At 36.8% G+C, this 19,167-nt stretch overlaps 1 protein-coding gene across 2 annotated transcripts in view; it reads left to right on the forward strand.

The window, feature by feature from the left end:
* Pde1a (phosphodiesterase 1A) overlaps positions 1 to 19,167 on the forward strand; it is a 286,140-nt gene that overhangs the window by 256,420 nt on the left and 10,553 nt on the right. For both annotated transcript variants that reach the window (XM_048345137.1, XM_048345138.1), the window contains exons 9-13: positions 1,658 to 1,759; positions 1,865 to 1,985; positions 10,993 to 11,074; positions 13,505 to 13,625; positions 13,961 to 14,148. In XM_048345137.1, coding sequence (XP_048201094.1) covers positions 1,658 to 1,759; positions 1,865 to 1,985; positions 10,993 to 11,074; positions 13,505 to 13,625; positions 13,961 to 14,148 — 614 coding nt within the window. The remainder of the gene's footprint in view (positions 1 to 1,657; positions 1,760 to 1,864; positions 1,986 to 10,992; positions 11,075 to 13,504; positions 13,626 to 13,960; positions 14,149 to 19,167) is intronic.

Here is a 19,167-nt window from a genome sequence, read left to right on the forward strand (position 1 = left end):
ATGGGGAATTGGGGAGGGGAAGGTGGGAGAAAAATGAGGGAGGAGGTAACAAGTTTGACAAGAAATGTACTCACTGCCTTATGTATGTAACTCCTGTACATATATGTAACTCTTGTAACTCCTTTGTACATCACCTTGACAATAAAATTAAATAAAAAAATTAAAAAGTTAAAAGTGGAACTATGGGTCAAGACTTAGAGCCTTGTTTGAGCAAAAAACCTAAGGGACAGCATCCAGGCCCTGAGTTCAAGTTCTGGTAAAACACACAAACACACACACACGTACACACACACATACATACACACACAATAATTCATGAAAATGATCCTACTCAACTGTATCAAAGGTTTCATTTTTATTTTTGTTCCTATAGCAAAATAAAAAGAGATACCTAAAAGAAATATATTGGATCAAGAAAGACCTTGAGGGGCTGGGAATATGGCCTAGTGGCAAGAGTGCTTGCCTCCTACACATGAAGCTCTGGGTTCGATTCCCCAGCACCACATATATGGAAAACGGCCAGAAGGGGCGCTGTGGCTCATGTGGCAGAGTGCTAGCCTTGAGCGGGAAGAAGCCAGGGATGGTGCTCAGGCCCTGAGTCCAAGGCCCAGGACTGGCCAAAAAAAAAAAAAAGAAAGACCTTGAAAAAATAACAGAAACAGAAAAGGTAAAATCAGGATTTGAAGCAAATTCCAATCATCCATAGCTATACCTTCAGATTCCTAAAGCTTCTTGGATTTTCAAGGCCTGATCCACAAATCTAGGTTCACTTTTAGAGGTGCAGAAAATGTTGTCAGAGGGGTGGACACACTTTGGTTTAGGGACTCAGAGCTTCACTTTACTTTTCAGGAAAAGTATACCCCAAAAAGCTTTCTAGCCTAAGAAACCAGGGGCCCTATGGGGAATGTATGGGCAATGGTAAGAGAAGGCAGACAAATTTGGAGATATTCCCTATGGCTTAAGTGACACTATTTACATGGAGAGTATTAGTTTATGTTCTTGTAAGCAATGATCATCTCTAAAGATAATATTTATGTTACTAATGTCTGTTGTTGTTTTTCCTTATGATTAACCTCTTCATTTCTCAAAGTTCACAATTAACAGTTATTTCAGTATTTTATATATTTCCTATATTTTTTGTCATTCTTAATAAGCCCATGAGACTCTTCATTAAACTACAAAAAAAGCCAAAAGTGGAGCTGTGGCTCAAGTGGTTAAGTGCTAACGTTGAGCAGAAGAACCTCAGGAACAATGCCCAGGTCCTAAATTCAAACCCCATGGCGCGCGCGCACACACACACACACACACACACACACACACACACACACACACAGTCACACTTAGAATAGGATAGGATCCCTTTATTATGGCTCAGAATTCTTTCAGATAAAAACATAAGACTTTAGGAGGACTGTGGGGTGTGAAGGGAGAAAGAACGTCCTGTTCTTTAGGGAAATGTTAAACAGCCTCACTCCTCTCTCTCTCTCTCTGCCCTTTGCTTCTTAAAGCCACAGAGCCAACAGGCAAAACAGTGTCAAACTTTTACAAACAGTTTTCCATTTAAAATGAATACCTTTTGTGTTCTTCTCCATTAGGAAAAACATGTGCTGCATGATATTTATGTCAATGAACCTTTCTCCTTCCCATGTCTCTGCAGGGATCTTCGGAACTTAGTGATTGAAATGGTATTATCTACTGACATGTCAGGTCACTTCCAGCAAATTAAAAATATCAGAAGCAGTTTGCAGCAGACTGAAGGGTAGGCTATTTTCTTTTGTCATGTCAAGGCTTTATGGGCTTGCATTTGCAATGGGTTAATTAGTGACTTTGTTTTGATCACTTGAGCATATCCTTGCTTTGGCAGGATTGACAGAGCCAAAACTATGTCCCTGATTCTCCACGCGGCAGACATCAGCCACCCAGCCAAGACCTGGAAGCTGCACTACAGGTGGACCATGGCCCTAATGGAGGAGTTTTTCCTGCAGGTGCCTTTTCACACTGTACAAATTGGGGGATGGGGGAGAATAGTGATTGTGCATGCTGACAGACAGGTTTGCTCTACAAAATCCCAAGTTCCTGACTTACTATTAAAATTAGCCACAACACAATCTCCAGGAGCTTGGAAGACTTGATTGTAGTCATAGAGGACTTTAAAGGGGAGTCATGCACTTTAAATGTCACTGTAGGGAAAGAAAGAAAGAAAGAAATAGATGAGTAGAACTGTTATCTACTATTGAGAGGTAAGTTCTAGAGTAGAGAGCAAATGGCTTTCACAGTAAAATGGACAAGATATGGATATGGAACACCTTTGTGTAATCTTGTGGGCAAGAATTAAATCATAAGTGCATATCTGGAAAGAAGGCTGAGGAAATAAGTATGAGTGGACAGGTGCCTAAATAAAGCAAACACAATAGCTCAACAACTACATACATATGATTATATAAGATGAGACTAGGCAAAATGAACTCCAAGAGATGGAACCAGGAGGATTTTACTGTTGTCATTATGTTTAATGTACTAGGTGAATTTCCTTTGACATACCCCCTGTGGTCACTGTATATGATTCTGGTACACTGGATATTGTATATATGCTTATCTGAACTGGGGAAGGGAAAGAAAAATCAAGGAGGGTGTAACAAATGACAAGAAATGTACTCACTACCTTATTATGTAACTATACCCTCTCTGTACATCACCTTATCAATAAAATTTAATTTAAAAAAAAAACACAAAAAAATAGCCCATTTAGAGATGAGATAGCAGAAACATGAGGAGATAAGATGATTTGTGTTAGGCTACAAAGAAATTTTAAAATAGTTTAAATTGAATGATCTTGTCAGCTACAACTCACATAATATGTAGAGGGAATTTTGTCAAATTATCAAATAATTATCAAATAATTTATTTATGTTTCTACCTTATAAAGCTAGGTGAAGTTAGGAAAATTGGCCCAAAATAAGTTGATAAAAGGAGAAAATAGATTTTAAAAAACCCAAAAATCAATGAAGTAGAGCAAAGACAAAGAATAGCAAAAATTAACAAAGACAACTGCTGATTCTCTGAAAAAGTAATGAAATTATTTCCATGATCAGAAAGTGCAGAGAAATTATCATTGAAAAAGGGACTATTAGTATAAATTTTACATGTCAAAAGATAAGAAATATTATGAACAATTTATGCCAATAAAATGACAACAAAGATAGTTATCAAATTCTTTGAAAGATATAAATTACCAAGATAGACATAAGAAAAGAAAAAATCATTACCTGAATATTCATGTCTACTTTTAAAAATTGAATTTTAATGTAATTCTTCCCATGAAGAAATCTCTAGCTTTAGATTGCTTCACTTCTTAATGCTGATTTTAACTCTCATTACTCAGTTCAAGTGTAAATTCTCTGAAATATTTCATACAGAAATAATGGCAATCACACTTAATTTTTTTCATGACATAGTGAAAGAAGAAAAATTGGCAAGAAATGCTGACAAAAATCTAGCAATGTAAAATAAATTGTACAGCTATATCTGTCATGAATCTAGTTAGAGAAAAACCCTTAACTAGCAAGTTAAATGCAGCAATATAGTAATAGAAAATCTATCCTGATTTGAATACATTTATATAAAAAATCAATTCACATGACTCATCATACTGAAAGAAAAAAAGAGGAAATCATATTGTCAATAACTGCGTAGAATACATTTGTAGAAATTTAGCAAAAATCAACAAACACACACAAATCTCTCAGCAAAGTAAAAACAGGAAAACTCTTTCAAGCAGGTTCTATAACTAACACAATATACCAGGGTGAATATTGAAAAAAATTACACTTATATCTTAATATTTATTTTACCACTATTTATTTGTTTATTTGTATATTTATCTATGGTCTCAAGTAGAATCTTTCTACATAGCCCAATTGAGTCAAACTCAAGCTATTATAGTACCTTAGCCTCTTGGGTGCAAAGAACTGTGCATCTAATGCCTGGTGTGTTTAAATCACTTCTATTCAAGATTACATTTAAAATTCTAGCCAGTGCAATGAGGAAGTAAAAAGAAATAATGAATTATTTTAATAAACTAGCCATATAGTTACAGAAACTTGAGCATCAGTCTGGGATATCTTAAATAATTTGTAAAAAGCCATTTAAACAAATAAATTAGTAGAAACAGAATTTTTGGTTGATTTAAATTTCTGTATTTGAGCAAGAATTACAAAATTTAAATTTTAAGACAACATTATTTATGATAACATGGGATAATAAAATACTTTGGAATAAATTTAACTAAATTCATACAGATTGCCAAAAAAGCAAGATGAAAGTTAAGATAATCCTTTCAAGTCATAAAAGACTTTTAATATCCTTAATTTAAGTACCAAAGTAAAACCTTTTAGATGAGGTTGAAAGTGGAATAATGTCTTTGGTGGGTGAAGTAACTTCATGCGAGAAATGAATCAAGTATCTGCAGTACAGCACTGGAACTCTATATCCTGAGCATTGCAGGTTTTCTTCAATGGTAGTCTCTGTGGAACCAAGTGCTCTGATACTAAGTTGTGTGTGTGTGTGTGTGTGTGTGTGTGTGTGTGTGTGTGTGTGAAAAATGACCACAATGGCTAACTAGAATAACTAAAATTGGAAAAGGTTAACAAGGTTATGCATTTGCACAAACATGAGAAAGCTGCAAGGGTCACATGTTGCTGGTAGGAGCATAAATCATCCCATTCATTCTGGAAATATACTGATTTATAGCAAGTACTAAAGTTAGATGTAATATTATGACTCAATATTTCTACTTGTGATCTTTAACACAGATAAATGAGCACATCTGTCCACCAAATGCCTTATCATTAGTAGTATTAATACTACTAGTTATAAACTTGTTCAATGCTAGAAGTATTTCAGATGTCCATCAAATATAGGGATGGTTAATAATCATAGGTGTAGCTATTCAATAGGATATCATGCAACAATAAAAAGGCAATTGATAACAAATAGCAACAAAAATCACATACTGTGATTCCAAACTGGCAATGTATCTGTAGTGATAGAAATTGGAATTGTGGGTGCCTACATAGTGTGAGACTTTGGGGAGATGTTAGGGAATTTTATAGATTAAAGTTCTGATGGGATGTTCCATGCCTTGAATGAATGTTTAACACTATGTTCATCATTATATACTTTAGATTTGTATCAAGTTATTCCTTAGCCATTCAGAATGGAGTTTCATACATCTAAGTTTCGTAAATTTAAGAAATAAACTAAAAAAATCCCCACTGCTTTAAAAACTTTCTGATAAATACCACTGTCTCTCACAAATTGCTGTTATATCTGCAAGTAATATGACTGTATGATCATTTTTGTTTTATGGATTCAAAGCAAAGAATACCAGAGAGTAACGAGAGCAATGAATTCAGTGAAATTGAATTGGGATTTTTTTAAGTTACCACACCCTTCTGGAATATTCCAGAAAGGTAACTAATACTAATAATGAGGCTTTTAGATGGCAATGACTTTTAACATCTGAATTTTGGACTAGAAGGATTGCTTCGTAAGACTACTTAGCTCCCCTGTTTCCCTCAGTGTGTGGAGGACTGACTCAATATCTGACTGCTAAAACACATGTAACCTGAAAGGTTGCATCTTGAAATGAGCATAGCTTCCTGGTTCTAGAAATGCATTTTAGATGTTCATTTTTCAGAGTTTTCTTTCTTAGTTTTGTTTTGTTTTAAGCAAGGCTCTTGGTAGGACATGATAGTCATGACTTGTTTTCACTCCAAGAAGGTCTTTGCTTGAATGATTTAACACTGAAGAAAAATGCACAACCCAAAGGAGATAAAACACTATGTGTTTTAATGTAGCTGTTAAAAAACCAAAACAAAACTCCTCAAACTGTCTTTGCTTGTGTTGCCTTTCCCTTCCAAAATGAAAATAAAAATGATCTCAGACCATCATAAATTGACTTATGACTTGGGACTTGAATAATGAAAACTTACATTGAAATCTCAACTAATGTCTTCTTGACTTTAAAATGCCATTCAGAAAAATATACAGAAACACAGAAAAATATGTAGAATTAATGGTGAAAATCAGTGAGTTCATACTACCACTAAATATGTTTCTCAAGCAAAACCTGTTGACCTGAGACTCATGTTCAAATATGGTATTGATTCCAATAGGTATAATGTTTTCTTGCATTTAAACTAAGTAAATATCTCAGCATTATTACTTCTTCTTAGCCATACATCATATTTTAGCCCTGTAGAGTTGAATGCATCAATGACTTCAAACTCCTGGATATGTGTGCTTTGCTCTGAACACATCTGACATCTACTTTCACACTTGATGTGGGGATCTGTCCAGATGTTCTAGAATTAGAGCTGTAGTGGTGCTCCATGTGTTTCCTAATTGTTCATTCACACATAAACATCTGTGAAACTAACCTTTTGTCAAACCCACAGTGTTGACAGATACTGTCTTGTTACAGATTGAGCCAAAGCAATTTGGTCTTTTCATCTCAGACAGTGAAAGCAAATCTTTTATAAAGCAATTATATTCCTTCAATCTTTCAGAATGTGTTAACAATTTAAGTGTTGTGTTGTGTGATACACTGTATTACTGCTAGAAGTTTTCACCCAATTAAAGGAGTTCTAGCTACAAACTTTCATAACCCTTAGCTGGGGTTATATATACAAATATTTTTTATTTCCGGTGTTTTTTGTTTCTTTGTATTTGGTTATTGCTGTTCTTTGCTCGTTTTTATAGGACTCATGATCAAAGCCAGGATATCCTGCATGCTAGGCAAGTGCTCTGCCTTGAGCAATGCCAGCAGCCACTTCTTGTTAAAGAAAGTGGTTTTACTCATACTTGTCAAAGATATGGCTAATAATGCAAGGCTTCATAATGTAAACTCTGGTTTTCCATCTTCATAGCAATAACTGCCCTGTGTGTATCTGTGAAGATACCCCTCTGGCTTTTCCCCAAGATGGGTGAGAAAAGGAAACTGACAGAAAGTGAGAAGTCCCTATATGCTAACCCACAAGACAAATATGAATAATTGATGTTATATGCTATCCTTTTGACCAATTTTGTCGTATTCTATCACTTGAGCCACATCTCCACTTCCAGCTTTTTGCTGCCTAATTGAAAATAAGAGTCTTCATGGAATTTTCTGCGAAGGCTGGCTTCAAATTGCAGTTATTAAATCTCAGTCTCCTGAATAGCTAGAATTACAGAAGTTTAGATTTAAGTTTTACATTTTTCAGAGGGAAAGTTTTCAGAGATACAGTAATTCTGAAATATGTTGCTACTTGAGAGTTATTCAAGGGTAAATGTTGCCTAAATTCTGTAAAGCTCATCTCTTTAGTAACTATAAATAGTAAGACTTTCATCTTAAAAGCATTCCTTACATAGTCACAAGAAAGATCTACATTGATTCATTTATTACATAGTCAACTAAAGAAAAACAAGTGATTGGCTGGGAATATGGCCTAGTGGCAAGAGTGCTTGCCTCATATACATGAAGCCCTGAGTTCGATTCCTCAGCACCACATATATAGAAACTGGCCCTGTGGCTCAAGTGGTAGAGTGCTTTCCTTGAACAAAAAAGAAGCCAGGGACAGTGCTCAAGCCCTGAGTCCAAGGCCCAGGACTGCACCCCCCACGCCCCCTGCAAAACAAAAACAAAAGCAAAAACAAGTAATCCAAAAGGTAAATTTTCTGGAAGGTCAAATGTTATTTCTTTTAATTCTATATCACATATAGTCAAATCCGTCTGTTTCAGCAACACATTTAGGTGTCATATAAGTTTGTTATTTCAAAGTAAAATTTGATTTCCCATACTAATCTTTATAGGGAGTCAACATCCCCTATTCAGAAATAGGAAAAGAAAACTATTGGTCAAACTTAAAGACTATAAATTACCCCTTAAAAAGTTTTCTTCTCTCCCATAGTAGTATGCCCTTGTCCTGTTGGGTTTCAAGTTCCTTCATAATCTAGCTACAGAGCCCCTTTCTGGCCTTTCACTCTTGGCCTTTATTCATCTTAAAGAATAAATAACATCTTAAAATATGTATGAGTGAGTTGAATAATTAATGGACTTTAACATTCAAGGTACACTTTTGCAAGGGAAATCTGGTTATCTAAATTAATCGTGGGATGCAGGAAGCAAGTAGAAACTCAAATCTTCCTCTGTTTATAGGAAAAATGACATTGCTGTGCCTAAGTCATATATGAAATTGTTATCTAGACATCTATAAAATTTAACTCAGAAAGAGTAAATTTTCACAGTGCCTTTGGGGAGCCTAAATGCTTATTTAGGGGTTTAACAAAGAGCTATAAAACATAAAAATATACCTATTGAATTTTTATTCTTAAAATATCAGATTGCAGCATCTTGGACAATAAAACTAGTTCAGAACAACCTAACTGCAGTGAATAAAGGAAATAATGCAGTTGATGGATAAGGCAGTTGTACATGTATATTCTCATATATATCTCCAATGTCACATTGCCTGTAAAGTCTATTTACAATCTTATTTCTGTTTTAAAAATGTTAGTATAATTATTTACAAATTATTAAAGATATTATTGTTCAGCACTAAACTTTGAGTATTAGTCTTGGACCTTACTTTAACAAATTAAAAATCAATTCCATATTAGTCTTCACATCTACCCCTCATCTCAGTCTTTTTTTCCATTGGTAGTACTGATACACACACACTCTCTCCCTCTCACTGTGAGTAAATACCCAAGAGTCATTCTTCTTTCACCCAAGCATCTCTCAGATCGCTGACAAATTTGTCTTTGAAATTAATCTTTCCTGTCATATCAACACCTTTCTCAAAACAAACAAACAAATAACAAAGGGAGAAAAAGCAAATCCCAATTGGTTACTTACTAAATTAAGTAAATTAAATACTAAATTAAGTACTAAAAAGAATTTTTCAAGTGGTTAAAAACCATCCAAGGTAGGCTTAGATATTATAAATGTTTTTAATATACACAGTTGCTCATTGTTGCTATTATGATTATGACTCTTATTGGTTCAATGTAAGTACTATTTACTAAATGTTAAGCAATGTCCTCAGGTTTCACATAAATTATCTTAGAATAATCCTATTAGGTAAACCCTATTAAACTTACTAAATCTTATCCCTAAAATTAATAGACCAGTATCACAAAGTTAGATCACAGAGGAGAATTCCTTCAGCAAAAGCTAAGACCTGTGTGCTCTGACAAAGGAATCCATCAGATACTGGTGATCTACTTGACCATTTCTTGAAAGTCCAAGGCCAGTGGCACTACTATTTCCTTTCCTTTTGACATGGAAGCTAACTACAAGTATTAATTCCAAATAAAATTGATGTTATTAATTTGGAAGGTTGCTAGCAAAGGTCATAGAAATGCCTGACCACATGTACATTTTTCCAGACCACTCTGATTTCATTCTGCCAGAGTTGTGGCTTCAGGGGAATATACCAGGAATTGTTCTAAACACCCTCCACTGTCACAGACATCTCTCATGTAAAAATCAGGAGAAAAAAAGATGTTAAGAGGAAGCCGACTGAAAGGAAACTAGTAAGTCTTAGGCAGATGTTGTTACCTGGCACTTCATGAAGGAACACAGCCAATAGCAGGAAGAAAACAGGGCTTAAACGCTCATTCAAATGGCCAGACATTTAAAATGAACTGGCGTGAGGAGGAAGAATCCTCTCTTCCCCCTTCTCTATATGCATGTCCTCTTTGATTTAGGAGGAGGAACTGGCACATGATATGGATGGGAATTTAGAATTACTCAGAACAATCACCTATCCATTACTAGATGAAGATCAATTTCTCATGATGTGAAGCCCAAATGAAAATGAAATTCTTTCACATAGGTACTTGGCTTATCTATCTTATGTATGATTAAATTATCGTTGACATTATAATTTTCTCTGAGAAGAATGTGTTAATATAAAACTGTGGACACAAATGTCTACTCTTGTAGATATTCTTCATAATATATTGTGAAAGCGTTAATAAAACTTAATGACTAGAAATGTTTCAAAATGCTCATGCAGTTTAAATTTGAAAAAGCAGTCTAATCACAAGAGCTTGGTTTTAAAGCTGTGGTGATGGCTTTATAGTTTAAAAAAACACAAAGCAAACAAACAGAAAACAACACAAAGCCAGGTGTCAGTTTGTACCCAGCCAGTGAAGAAAAGTCCATGACATTTATCTCCAACTAACTAGTAGAACCCAGATGTGGAGCTGGGGCTCAAGTGGTCGAGAGTTAGTATTGAATGACAAAGCTAAGAGACAGTGCCCAGGCTTTGAGTTCAATACCAGTTTCTATACTAAAGACAGAAAGAAAAAGTAAGAAAAAGAAAGAAAGCACAGGGGAAAGAAAGAAAGAAAGAAAGGAAAGAAAGGAGGGAGGGAGGGAGGGAGGAAAGGAGGGAGGGAGGGAGGGAGAAAAGGAGGGAGGGAGGGAGGGAGGGAGGGGAGGAGGGAGATAGGGAGGAAGGAAAAGAGAGAGAGGGAGGGAGAGAGAAGGAGGGAGGGAGAAGGAGGGAGGGAGGGAAGTAAGAGGAAGGAAGGGAAGTAAGAGGAAGGAAGGAAGGAAGGAAGGGGAAGGGAAGGGAAGGGAAGAAACAGTCAAGCATCCATGAACTTTATTGTTAATTAAATGCCAAATAATATACTAAGATGACTTTCTGGTAACCTCAGAAGTTCCCAAACAGCAAAGATCTTTCAATCACAAACTCTACAGGTACTGAATCTATTCATAATGTTCCCCCTTCAGAAGGCCCTCAACAGAATACTATCTAGAAATATTAGATACATGTGAGCTTTTAATCATATATATATATATGAAAATCATATATATATATATATGAAAAGGTGGTTCCAATTAAGAAATGAATGACGGGGCTTTTTAAGGCATTAGAATTCAGCTGTTTATTAAATTCTTCAGGCAAGTCTGTACTAATATGCCTTTCTTTCCCACAGGGAGACAAAGAAGCTGAATTAGGGCTTCCATTCTCCCCACTGTGTGACCGGAAGTCTACCATGGTGGCACAGTCACAGATAGGTAAGGGTGAAGAAATGTGGTCCTAGAGCACTGGGGTCAGAGAGGCTGGTCAAGCTTCAAATGACTACACAAGCTGTTCAAAGTCTTCCAGCAAATCCTATTACTTTGTGTTCATGATAAATGTTGGCTTTAGTCTGATCTAGATCATGCAGAATGAGAACTATTGAAATAAGTGCATCAAAATGAATTCAGCCAAGAAACATTAGTCAACATTATTGTTACGCTGATTGTAATTTTTTTTCTTGTTTAAGGGATTGTATTTTTTTTTGATACTGGGTTGGTTTTGTTCTCTGAAATCTATTCCTTTATAAGAAAGACCCTTTGATTGAAATATAAGCTTTCTATGGTGCTACTGCAAAGTTTTGCTGGTATGCTGAATATGTAATCTCATGTTTTCTTTTGATAAAAACATCTCAGTGTTATAAACAGATAAGCCAACAGGAGGAAATTTGCAAAAGGATATTACTTTCAGTCACACTCATTCTTATCTGAATTTGTGTTGAGCACAGCAACTCCAGTCCATTATTAAAATCTATGATGTCAATGTCACAGGGCTCAAATATTTGTGACAGTTATTCCCAAATACAGCATCCTCCCTAACAATGAACTTAAAAATCATTGCTCATCTCACCTCTGGAGCTGTGCTCTAGCAGTGCCTACTACAAAGTTGTTTGCTTTGACTTTTTCTTCTTTCCAAGTTCTAACATCTCTTTATTTAAAGATCCAAACACAGTAGCATCACTGTGTATAGAGAAAGCTGACACAGCAGGTTAAAGGACCTCATCTGCAAACCTGGGAAGGACTGATGTACCCCAGTTTTCTGGCTGTAATAGCAATCGCTGTCTTGTTATTTAACAGACATAATGTCTGGAAAGTATCTGCAACCATAGGCAGAACTTGTTGGACAACTCATATTACTTTGATTTTAAATGTTCAAAAAGACATAAAATTATTGAACTGTTTTTAAATTAGAAATATGCCTCAATATATACTACAGATCATCTTTGAGTCCTATACAGCTATTTCCCAGGACCTAAGGACCCTCTTTGTCCTTTCTTCTCTCATATTCAGGTGGTAGTCCATCTTTTATCTGGCAAGAAGTACTTGATTTCTAGCACTAGTGGGAGTTGGAGAGTTGAGTTGTACACAGATGCTTAGAATAGTTTTCTCCTTCTCTGCCTAAACATTGGGAGGTAAATGCCCCCAGAGGACAAGGCTCTATTCTTTGTGCTTTGTGTGTCATTTTCCATCATGACAAGTGCTTTAAATGTAAAAGTCATCATTGAAGCCTGACATCTCCAAGTGGTGGGATTAATGCTGTCTCCCAGAGATGTTACTGTTCTCTCTGCCGATTTGACAGCACGCGCCCACGCGCTGTGAACTAACACTTTACATCCAGAGAATAATAAACAGCAATTTGAAATATTAATACACTGGCAGGAAGCACTGACTGATACAGTAAGGAGAGGGAAATAAAAGAGTGCTAGCCATGCTGTGGACTAAGGTGGGGGAAAAATATGTAGTTTCTTTTGGAGCTTAAATATTATTTCTGTTTTGGTAAACAATAGAATTCCACCACCAGTAACCAAATTAGTAATAATACCTCTTGTTGAAAGGAAAAGAAATCACTGCTTCTTAGATGTGAGTCTGTTGTTAGCAATAGAATGTACAGATTGAATCTTAAATAGGAAAGCCAATGTGCACTTGTATTAGCAAGCTTAAATTATACCACTTCTACTGCCTGAGGGAGTGTGTGTGTGTGTGTGTGTGTGTGTGTGTGTGCCATACTTGTGCTTGATCTCAGGGCCTGGGTATTGCCCCTTAACTTTTTTGTATTAAATAGTATGTGGATGTGATAGATTTTTGTATTTTCTAATACAGAAGATTTATAAAATGCTAAAGATGTATTAAAATTTCAAATAATAGGCAACAAGTTGTAAAAGAGATTTGGCTTAGTATATTACAAATTTCCCATTTTCTTGTAAGTGTGTGTGAGAGTGGCTGTGTATGTGTCTTGGTACTAGGGCTTGAACTTAGATCCTGAGTACTGTCCCTTAACCTTTGTCAGTCAAAGGTGGCATTCCACCATTTGAGCTACAGCTCCATGTGTGGCTTTTTACTGGTTAATTAGAAATAAGAACCTGCAGATTTTTCCTTTCTGGGCTGGCTTCAAATCCAAATCTTCAGATCCCAGCCTCCTGAGTACCTGGGAGTACAGGCATGAGCCAAAGACACCCAGATCTGAGAGACTAGTTAAAGCATCTTTAAAGGTTGTGTTACATTGAAATGTAAGCAGACCTATTGTTACCACTAAAACTTATTCTAGGACTGTGCCAGAAACTCTTACTATTCATCTTATAATTCAAGAAATTGTAATATTTGAAACATTTGAATTTATTTTCACTTACCTTTTTTTGTTGTTGTTGTTAGGCTTTATTGATTTCATAGTAGAGCCAACGTTTTCTCTTCTGACCGACTCGACAGAGAAAATTGTTATTCCTCTTATAGAGGAAGCATCAAAATCTGAAACTTCTAGCTATGGAGCAAGCAGGTATGATGAAGGCTTTTTTTTGATAATTTTCATCTTTGTGATGTTTCAATTGCTTTCTTAATAATTATCCTGCATTACTTACAGTCAGGCAGGAAATTCTCATGAGAATTTGAATTATTAGGCAGTATTGCCATCTAGGGGCTTCATTTTGTATTACACCTGCTATTGAGGTTATTAAAAAAAAGAACGTGTGTGTGTGTGTGTGTGTGTTTCTAGCACTTCACACCTGCTGCTTCTCCAGCCATTTTTAAGTTTCACAGGCATTGCTCCCTAATTTTGTGTCTTAACCTTGGTTAACCTTGGTGTACTTGGTTTCTTGGGTTGTTACCCGTTAGCTCTTCTGGCATTGTGGGGTTACACATCGCTGATTCTCTGAGACGATCAAATGCAAAAGGCTCCATGAGCGATGGGAGCTATGCCCCAGACTACTCTCTCACTGCAGTGGACCTGAAGAGCTTCAAAAACAACCTGGTAGACATCATCCAGCAGAACAAAGAGCGGTGGAAGGAGCTGGCCGCACAAGGTAGAATTGTCTGTAATACTTAACTGCCCATCTCTGTCTTAACCGTCCTCTCACTAACTTAGATTTTCTTTTACCCATGTCTTTATACATATAAATATTCGATCTCTTGAGGGCAACGAGAACATGACTACACATTTATTATTGATGAGCAAGTTGACATCTTTAATAGATTAAAAAGGGACTCAGCTCTGCTTATGCTGCATGGGTTGCACGTATGTGTGGCAGAGGGTGGTGACAACCTGGACCTGGAGGGTAGACTGCACTGGGTGGAGTGACAATGGAGTTGCCACAGATGACTTAAAGCACGGTTCTGTACTAGGCAAGGAGATCACCAATGCTTGCTGCTCTTTCCTGACCATCCAACCACTTTTTTTAAAAAAAGAGCAAACCTTCTTGAGTTATTGTATTTCCTTCACTAATTTCCAGTGTTGTAGCTGCTTTTGTCTGTTGTTCATTTGAAGACTTGTTTACTCTGACATGAAAAACTTGACCTTTCCTTATCACCCAAACAGGAAGTCCTTCCTCTTCACACTGTTTTGGCAAAAATTAAATAAATTTATGCTATAGAATCTGCCTGGAAGTATGGAAGCACTTTTGAGTTGTGCTCAGCATTGTAGAAGTTGCCTAGTATTGCTGTAGTTATTATTTCTTACGTTTTTGCAATGTATCCTAAGAATTAGAGATAGAGTAAATGACACAATTTCTACTGTCATAAAAGTGTGAGGAGAAATTAGGAGTAGGTAGTCAGAAGAGGCTTTACTGAGCAATGATAATTAGGATAAATATGGAAGGAGTTAGAAATAGAGCCATGGGGAAGTCTGAGTGGTAGACACTAAGTTTCTGACACATGGATTAGATACCACATTTTTTGATAGGTCCAGGAACCAAGGAAGAAAATAAAGCAGGGAGAAATGGGCACATGGAATAACAGAGGCAATGTGAAAAGAGTATCATTGGCCCAGATAATTGGTTTGGCGCAAAAGAGATAGGAAGTAAAATGTTGGGCTTTGAGAAGAAACATGGGTTATTTGAACTAAAGATTCAAAAGGATTTTTCTGTCTACAGAGTAGAAAATATTCCTCTGTCTGGGAGGCAGAAATGTTATTAAAGAGCCAGAGAGAAAGCTGTCACTCCTAATCCAAGATAGGGATGGGACCTTTGCCAGTTATGCGTCTAAATTCCAGATACACAAAGATGTAAAGATGGTGGCTTCAACCCACATAAGGGAAAAGCATACTGAGATTAGGTGCTAGAGATAGTTTGAAAGTAGAGTTGTCAGGTTTAAATGTGCAAATCAAGAAAACCATCAAGAATGATGTCAGGTTTGTTGTTTTTGCACAGTATATAGAATTATTTCACAGACAATAGTGGCATTGCAGCCATAGATTAAGCCAAACATGCCATATTTCTATTTTCTTATGACAGATATTTCTGCTCATGATCTTCAGAAGACAGATCTAAAAATGGTTGTATCAGTATTGTTTTTGACTGTAAAATGAAATGTTAAAAAACAATGAATGGGATTCATATAGTGTGGTTTGCTGTTATTATTTAATAGCATACAAATGTTAAAATAAATAAATGAGATATAAACACAGGTATGGATGAGTGACAGTGTTGAACAAAACAAGTAATCTACTGAAATAGAGCATTGTCATGGAAAGCTAAAATAATGTAAGCCTTAGCAATAGGTTTATGTATGTGCATATGAGAAAACTAAATAATTATAGGAACAAATATTTGAAATCATTCTAAGAGACATTTATTTAGGAATTAATATTATTTTATTTCTTAATTTAGATACTGGATCGTTATTTCTTTTTAATATTTTTATTATTTTAAGTTGTTGTACAAAGCAGTTGCCATCCAATAAGGCAGTTTATGAATACAATGTGTCTTGATCAATGTCACCCCTTTCAACATTCTTGCCCATTGAGATAGACATTAGAATTATATATGCTAGGTATTAGATTGCACATGTTAGATATATTAGAATCAATCTAACATATGCTTTATGCATACATGTGTAAAACCAAATGCATGTGGATATAATGTTTCATAATCACAGTGAAAAAAATTTTCAGCTGCAAAATGCATGTACAATGAGTCAATACAGCAATTTGATATTACCATTTTATTTCCTATTGCCCTCATTTCTGGTCTTAAAATGATAAAAAGTGAAAGCTTCTTTATTATAACTTCACTGAGATGAAAACAGGCAAGTTCTGTGATGCCAGGTTCTGTAGAATATTAGTTAATAATCAAGGCTTTGAAGAGAAGCCCAGATCCTTGGTCATTATAATTTCAGCTCCCAAACTATATTTCATAAACATTTCAAAACCATCCCACTAACCCAAGAGCAGCAAAAGGTTCTAGATCTTGACAAGTAATCAGCAACATAAAAAGGGGCAAGGGGAGAGGAGAAACAAATGAAGGGGGGCGGGAAGGAGAATGCAGGCAAGAATGCATTTTATATGCCACAAAGCAGAAAAAGTAAAGGAAGAGGTGGATCAAGGAGGGGGGGAAGATATTGATGGGATGACACAGCTCAAGATGCAGTGTACACACAAACCGCTTTATTAAATGGCAAAAAATTTCAACACATAGCCTAGAAATTAGGAAAAGTAAGGGAAGAGGTTGGGAGGGAGGGGTGGGTGAGAATATTCAAAGGGGTGACATTGATCAAGAGGCATTATATTCATAGACTGCTCTATTGAATGACAAAAAAAAAAAAAGAGTAGTTCCACTCAATGCTTCTTCCCTAAAGGATCTGGGAAAATCTGTCTTGAAATGTTGCATGCAAAGTTCTTTACAAAAGGTAATGATGCTTTGCTCTACCTCCAATGTTCCTTTGATTCAGTTGTGTCTACTTGAAATGAGGAAATGGCCTTCATTATCTGCTGCACAGTTTTTATCATCTGTGTCTTTGCCCAGTTTCTGCTCTTTCCTGCACTCTTTTAGAAATGACAGGAGACTATAGGAAGGCCTATGGCTGTCCTTGCAGCCCACCTGTGGCAGGTATGTGAGAATAGTTAGTGTTGCTCCTCACTTTTCTGTTTGTACTTGTGAGGCCTCTGGCACATCCTGCCACCTTTCCTAGGCTTAGCAGACTGCCGTTCCTAAGAGAGCAATATTCTCCCCATGAAAGTTCACTGCTCAGGAAAGCAAGCATTCTCATCAGTCCTGCTGTGCTCCAGAGTTTTGAAGATCTATGCTACATCTTTGAAAGCTAAGCAGCTAAGGCAGTGATGGAAGGAAGGATCACATTTCCTGAACTAGTGGCCGGTGTGTTATAGAAGCCCTTACTAATAACAAGGGAAATCAGATGTAGGAAAGAAACAGATGAGATGTGAAGTGCCCTTTAAATGCAGCTCATAGGCAATGGGGCCCGCTGTCTTCTGCTATGAGTTACCCCTGAGGCTGGGGATCCTCTGAGAGCGGTTGGAGAGACACTTCTGTTTACAGCATCCCGTGAATGGTAAGCACTAGTAGCCTTCATGAGCCATCTTAAGGTGAGATTTGTCAAGCTCACAGCCACCAAGGCCATGATGATTTAAACAAAACTGAGAATCAATCCCACACCCATTTTTCCTTTCTTTCTTCTCAAAGAGAATGCACATGTTGGAGGTTCAGAAGCCTCCCTCTTTGGACATCCATCTGGAATGGAATGCAATCTGTTATTTACGGTTCATAGTTGTAGCAGGTCATGAGTAGGTGTGGAGAGATTCATGCTACATTTCCCAGCCATAGCACCTGTCTTATTGAGATTCTAGCATTCCTTGCACCTACTTTGCACCCAAAGAGAATGCATGCATCTTACAAGGTATTATGAGCAAGTTATGCTGTGCATCTTGGAAATACAAAGCCTGATTTAAAGTCAGTAGCTATGAATGACGTCATTACAATATTTGCAGAGGCATCTGATGAGTCAGTGCATAAGGCATGTATGAATACACACATAGGAACACAACTCATGGAACAAAATTTATGGTGGAGTTAGGGCTAGGGTTAGAACACACATTAAGGTTAGGCTCTCATGATTAGGTAAGAGTTCATCAGCATCCATTAGGGAAGAGTTGACTTTACTATATGGAAATCTGAATTAAATATATACAAATGAAATTATATCACCTTTATTATTTGCATATTTATATTCATTAGTTAAACCATCCTCTGGCAATAGGAAAAAATATCCAATGGCAAAGGGGGAAAGTAATTGCATAGACCAGTCCTCAGAATTTTATCTTCTTGTTCTATTTCTATACTTACTCTTTCTTGACCCCCAAAGCCTACTTGTTTGATCAAGTTCTTCTTTGCAAATATGAGCAATGCCTGCAAGTCTACACCAAAGTTTTGTGGCAAGGGATTGGAAGCGCAAATTTAAGACATCCAGAGGGGGAATGGGGAAGATAGAGGTAGTTGGGGCTTCAGTGATAACAGGGAAACTGGATCAGTAAACTGAAAATGTTGGTACAAGGCAGAAAATGATTCTGGGACAGTCCTCACATCTAGTAGGAGTGTTATGTACAACCAGAATTTGCCTGGGCTCCTATGCCCTGCTTGTAGAGTTGGCCAGATTCTACACTTCCTCATAACCACAATGATTAACCCAGTTTCAAGAACATTACGAGCTGTGGTATCTTAACCTTCTTGCTCAGAGAAGATTATAAATACCCTCACTTGTATCCACACATCTCCATTCTCTTTCTAGACTCTTGAGGCATTCAGCATGCCTCTTCCTTTCTTTGTTCCAACACTGCCACTAAAATCCCCTCAGTTATAGCAATTTAGTCGTGGTTTAAACTTAATCAACCAAACAAAAGCCTGATGTGTTGTCGTGACCCCTTTCACCCTTGCGTATGTCCTGCCCCGTCCCACCAGGCGGAAAGCTGGAGTGCTGCCCGTTGTGCAAACCTTGGAGGTGTGTAGTCGTGAGACACCCCTCCTCCCCTCGCACACTTAAAGAACGACATGGGAGTCACATGGGCATTTCGGGGTAAGCTTCTGGAACTTCCACCA

The sequence above is a fragment of the Perognathus longimembris genome, chromosome 4 (assembly GCF_023159225.1).
Source record: "Perognathus longimembris pacificus isolate PPM17 chromosome 4, ASM2315922v1, whole genome shotgun sequence".
NCBI lineage: Eukaryota > Metazoa > Chordata > Mammalia > Rodentia > Heteromyidae > Perognathus > Perognathus longimembris.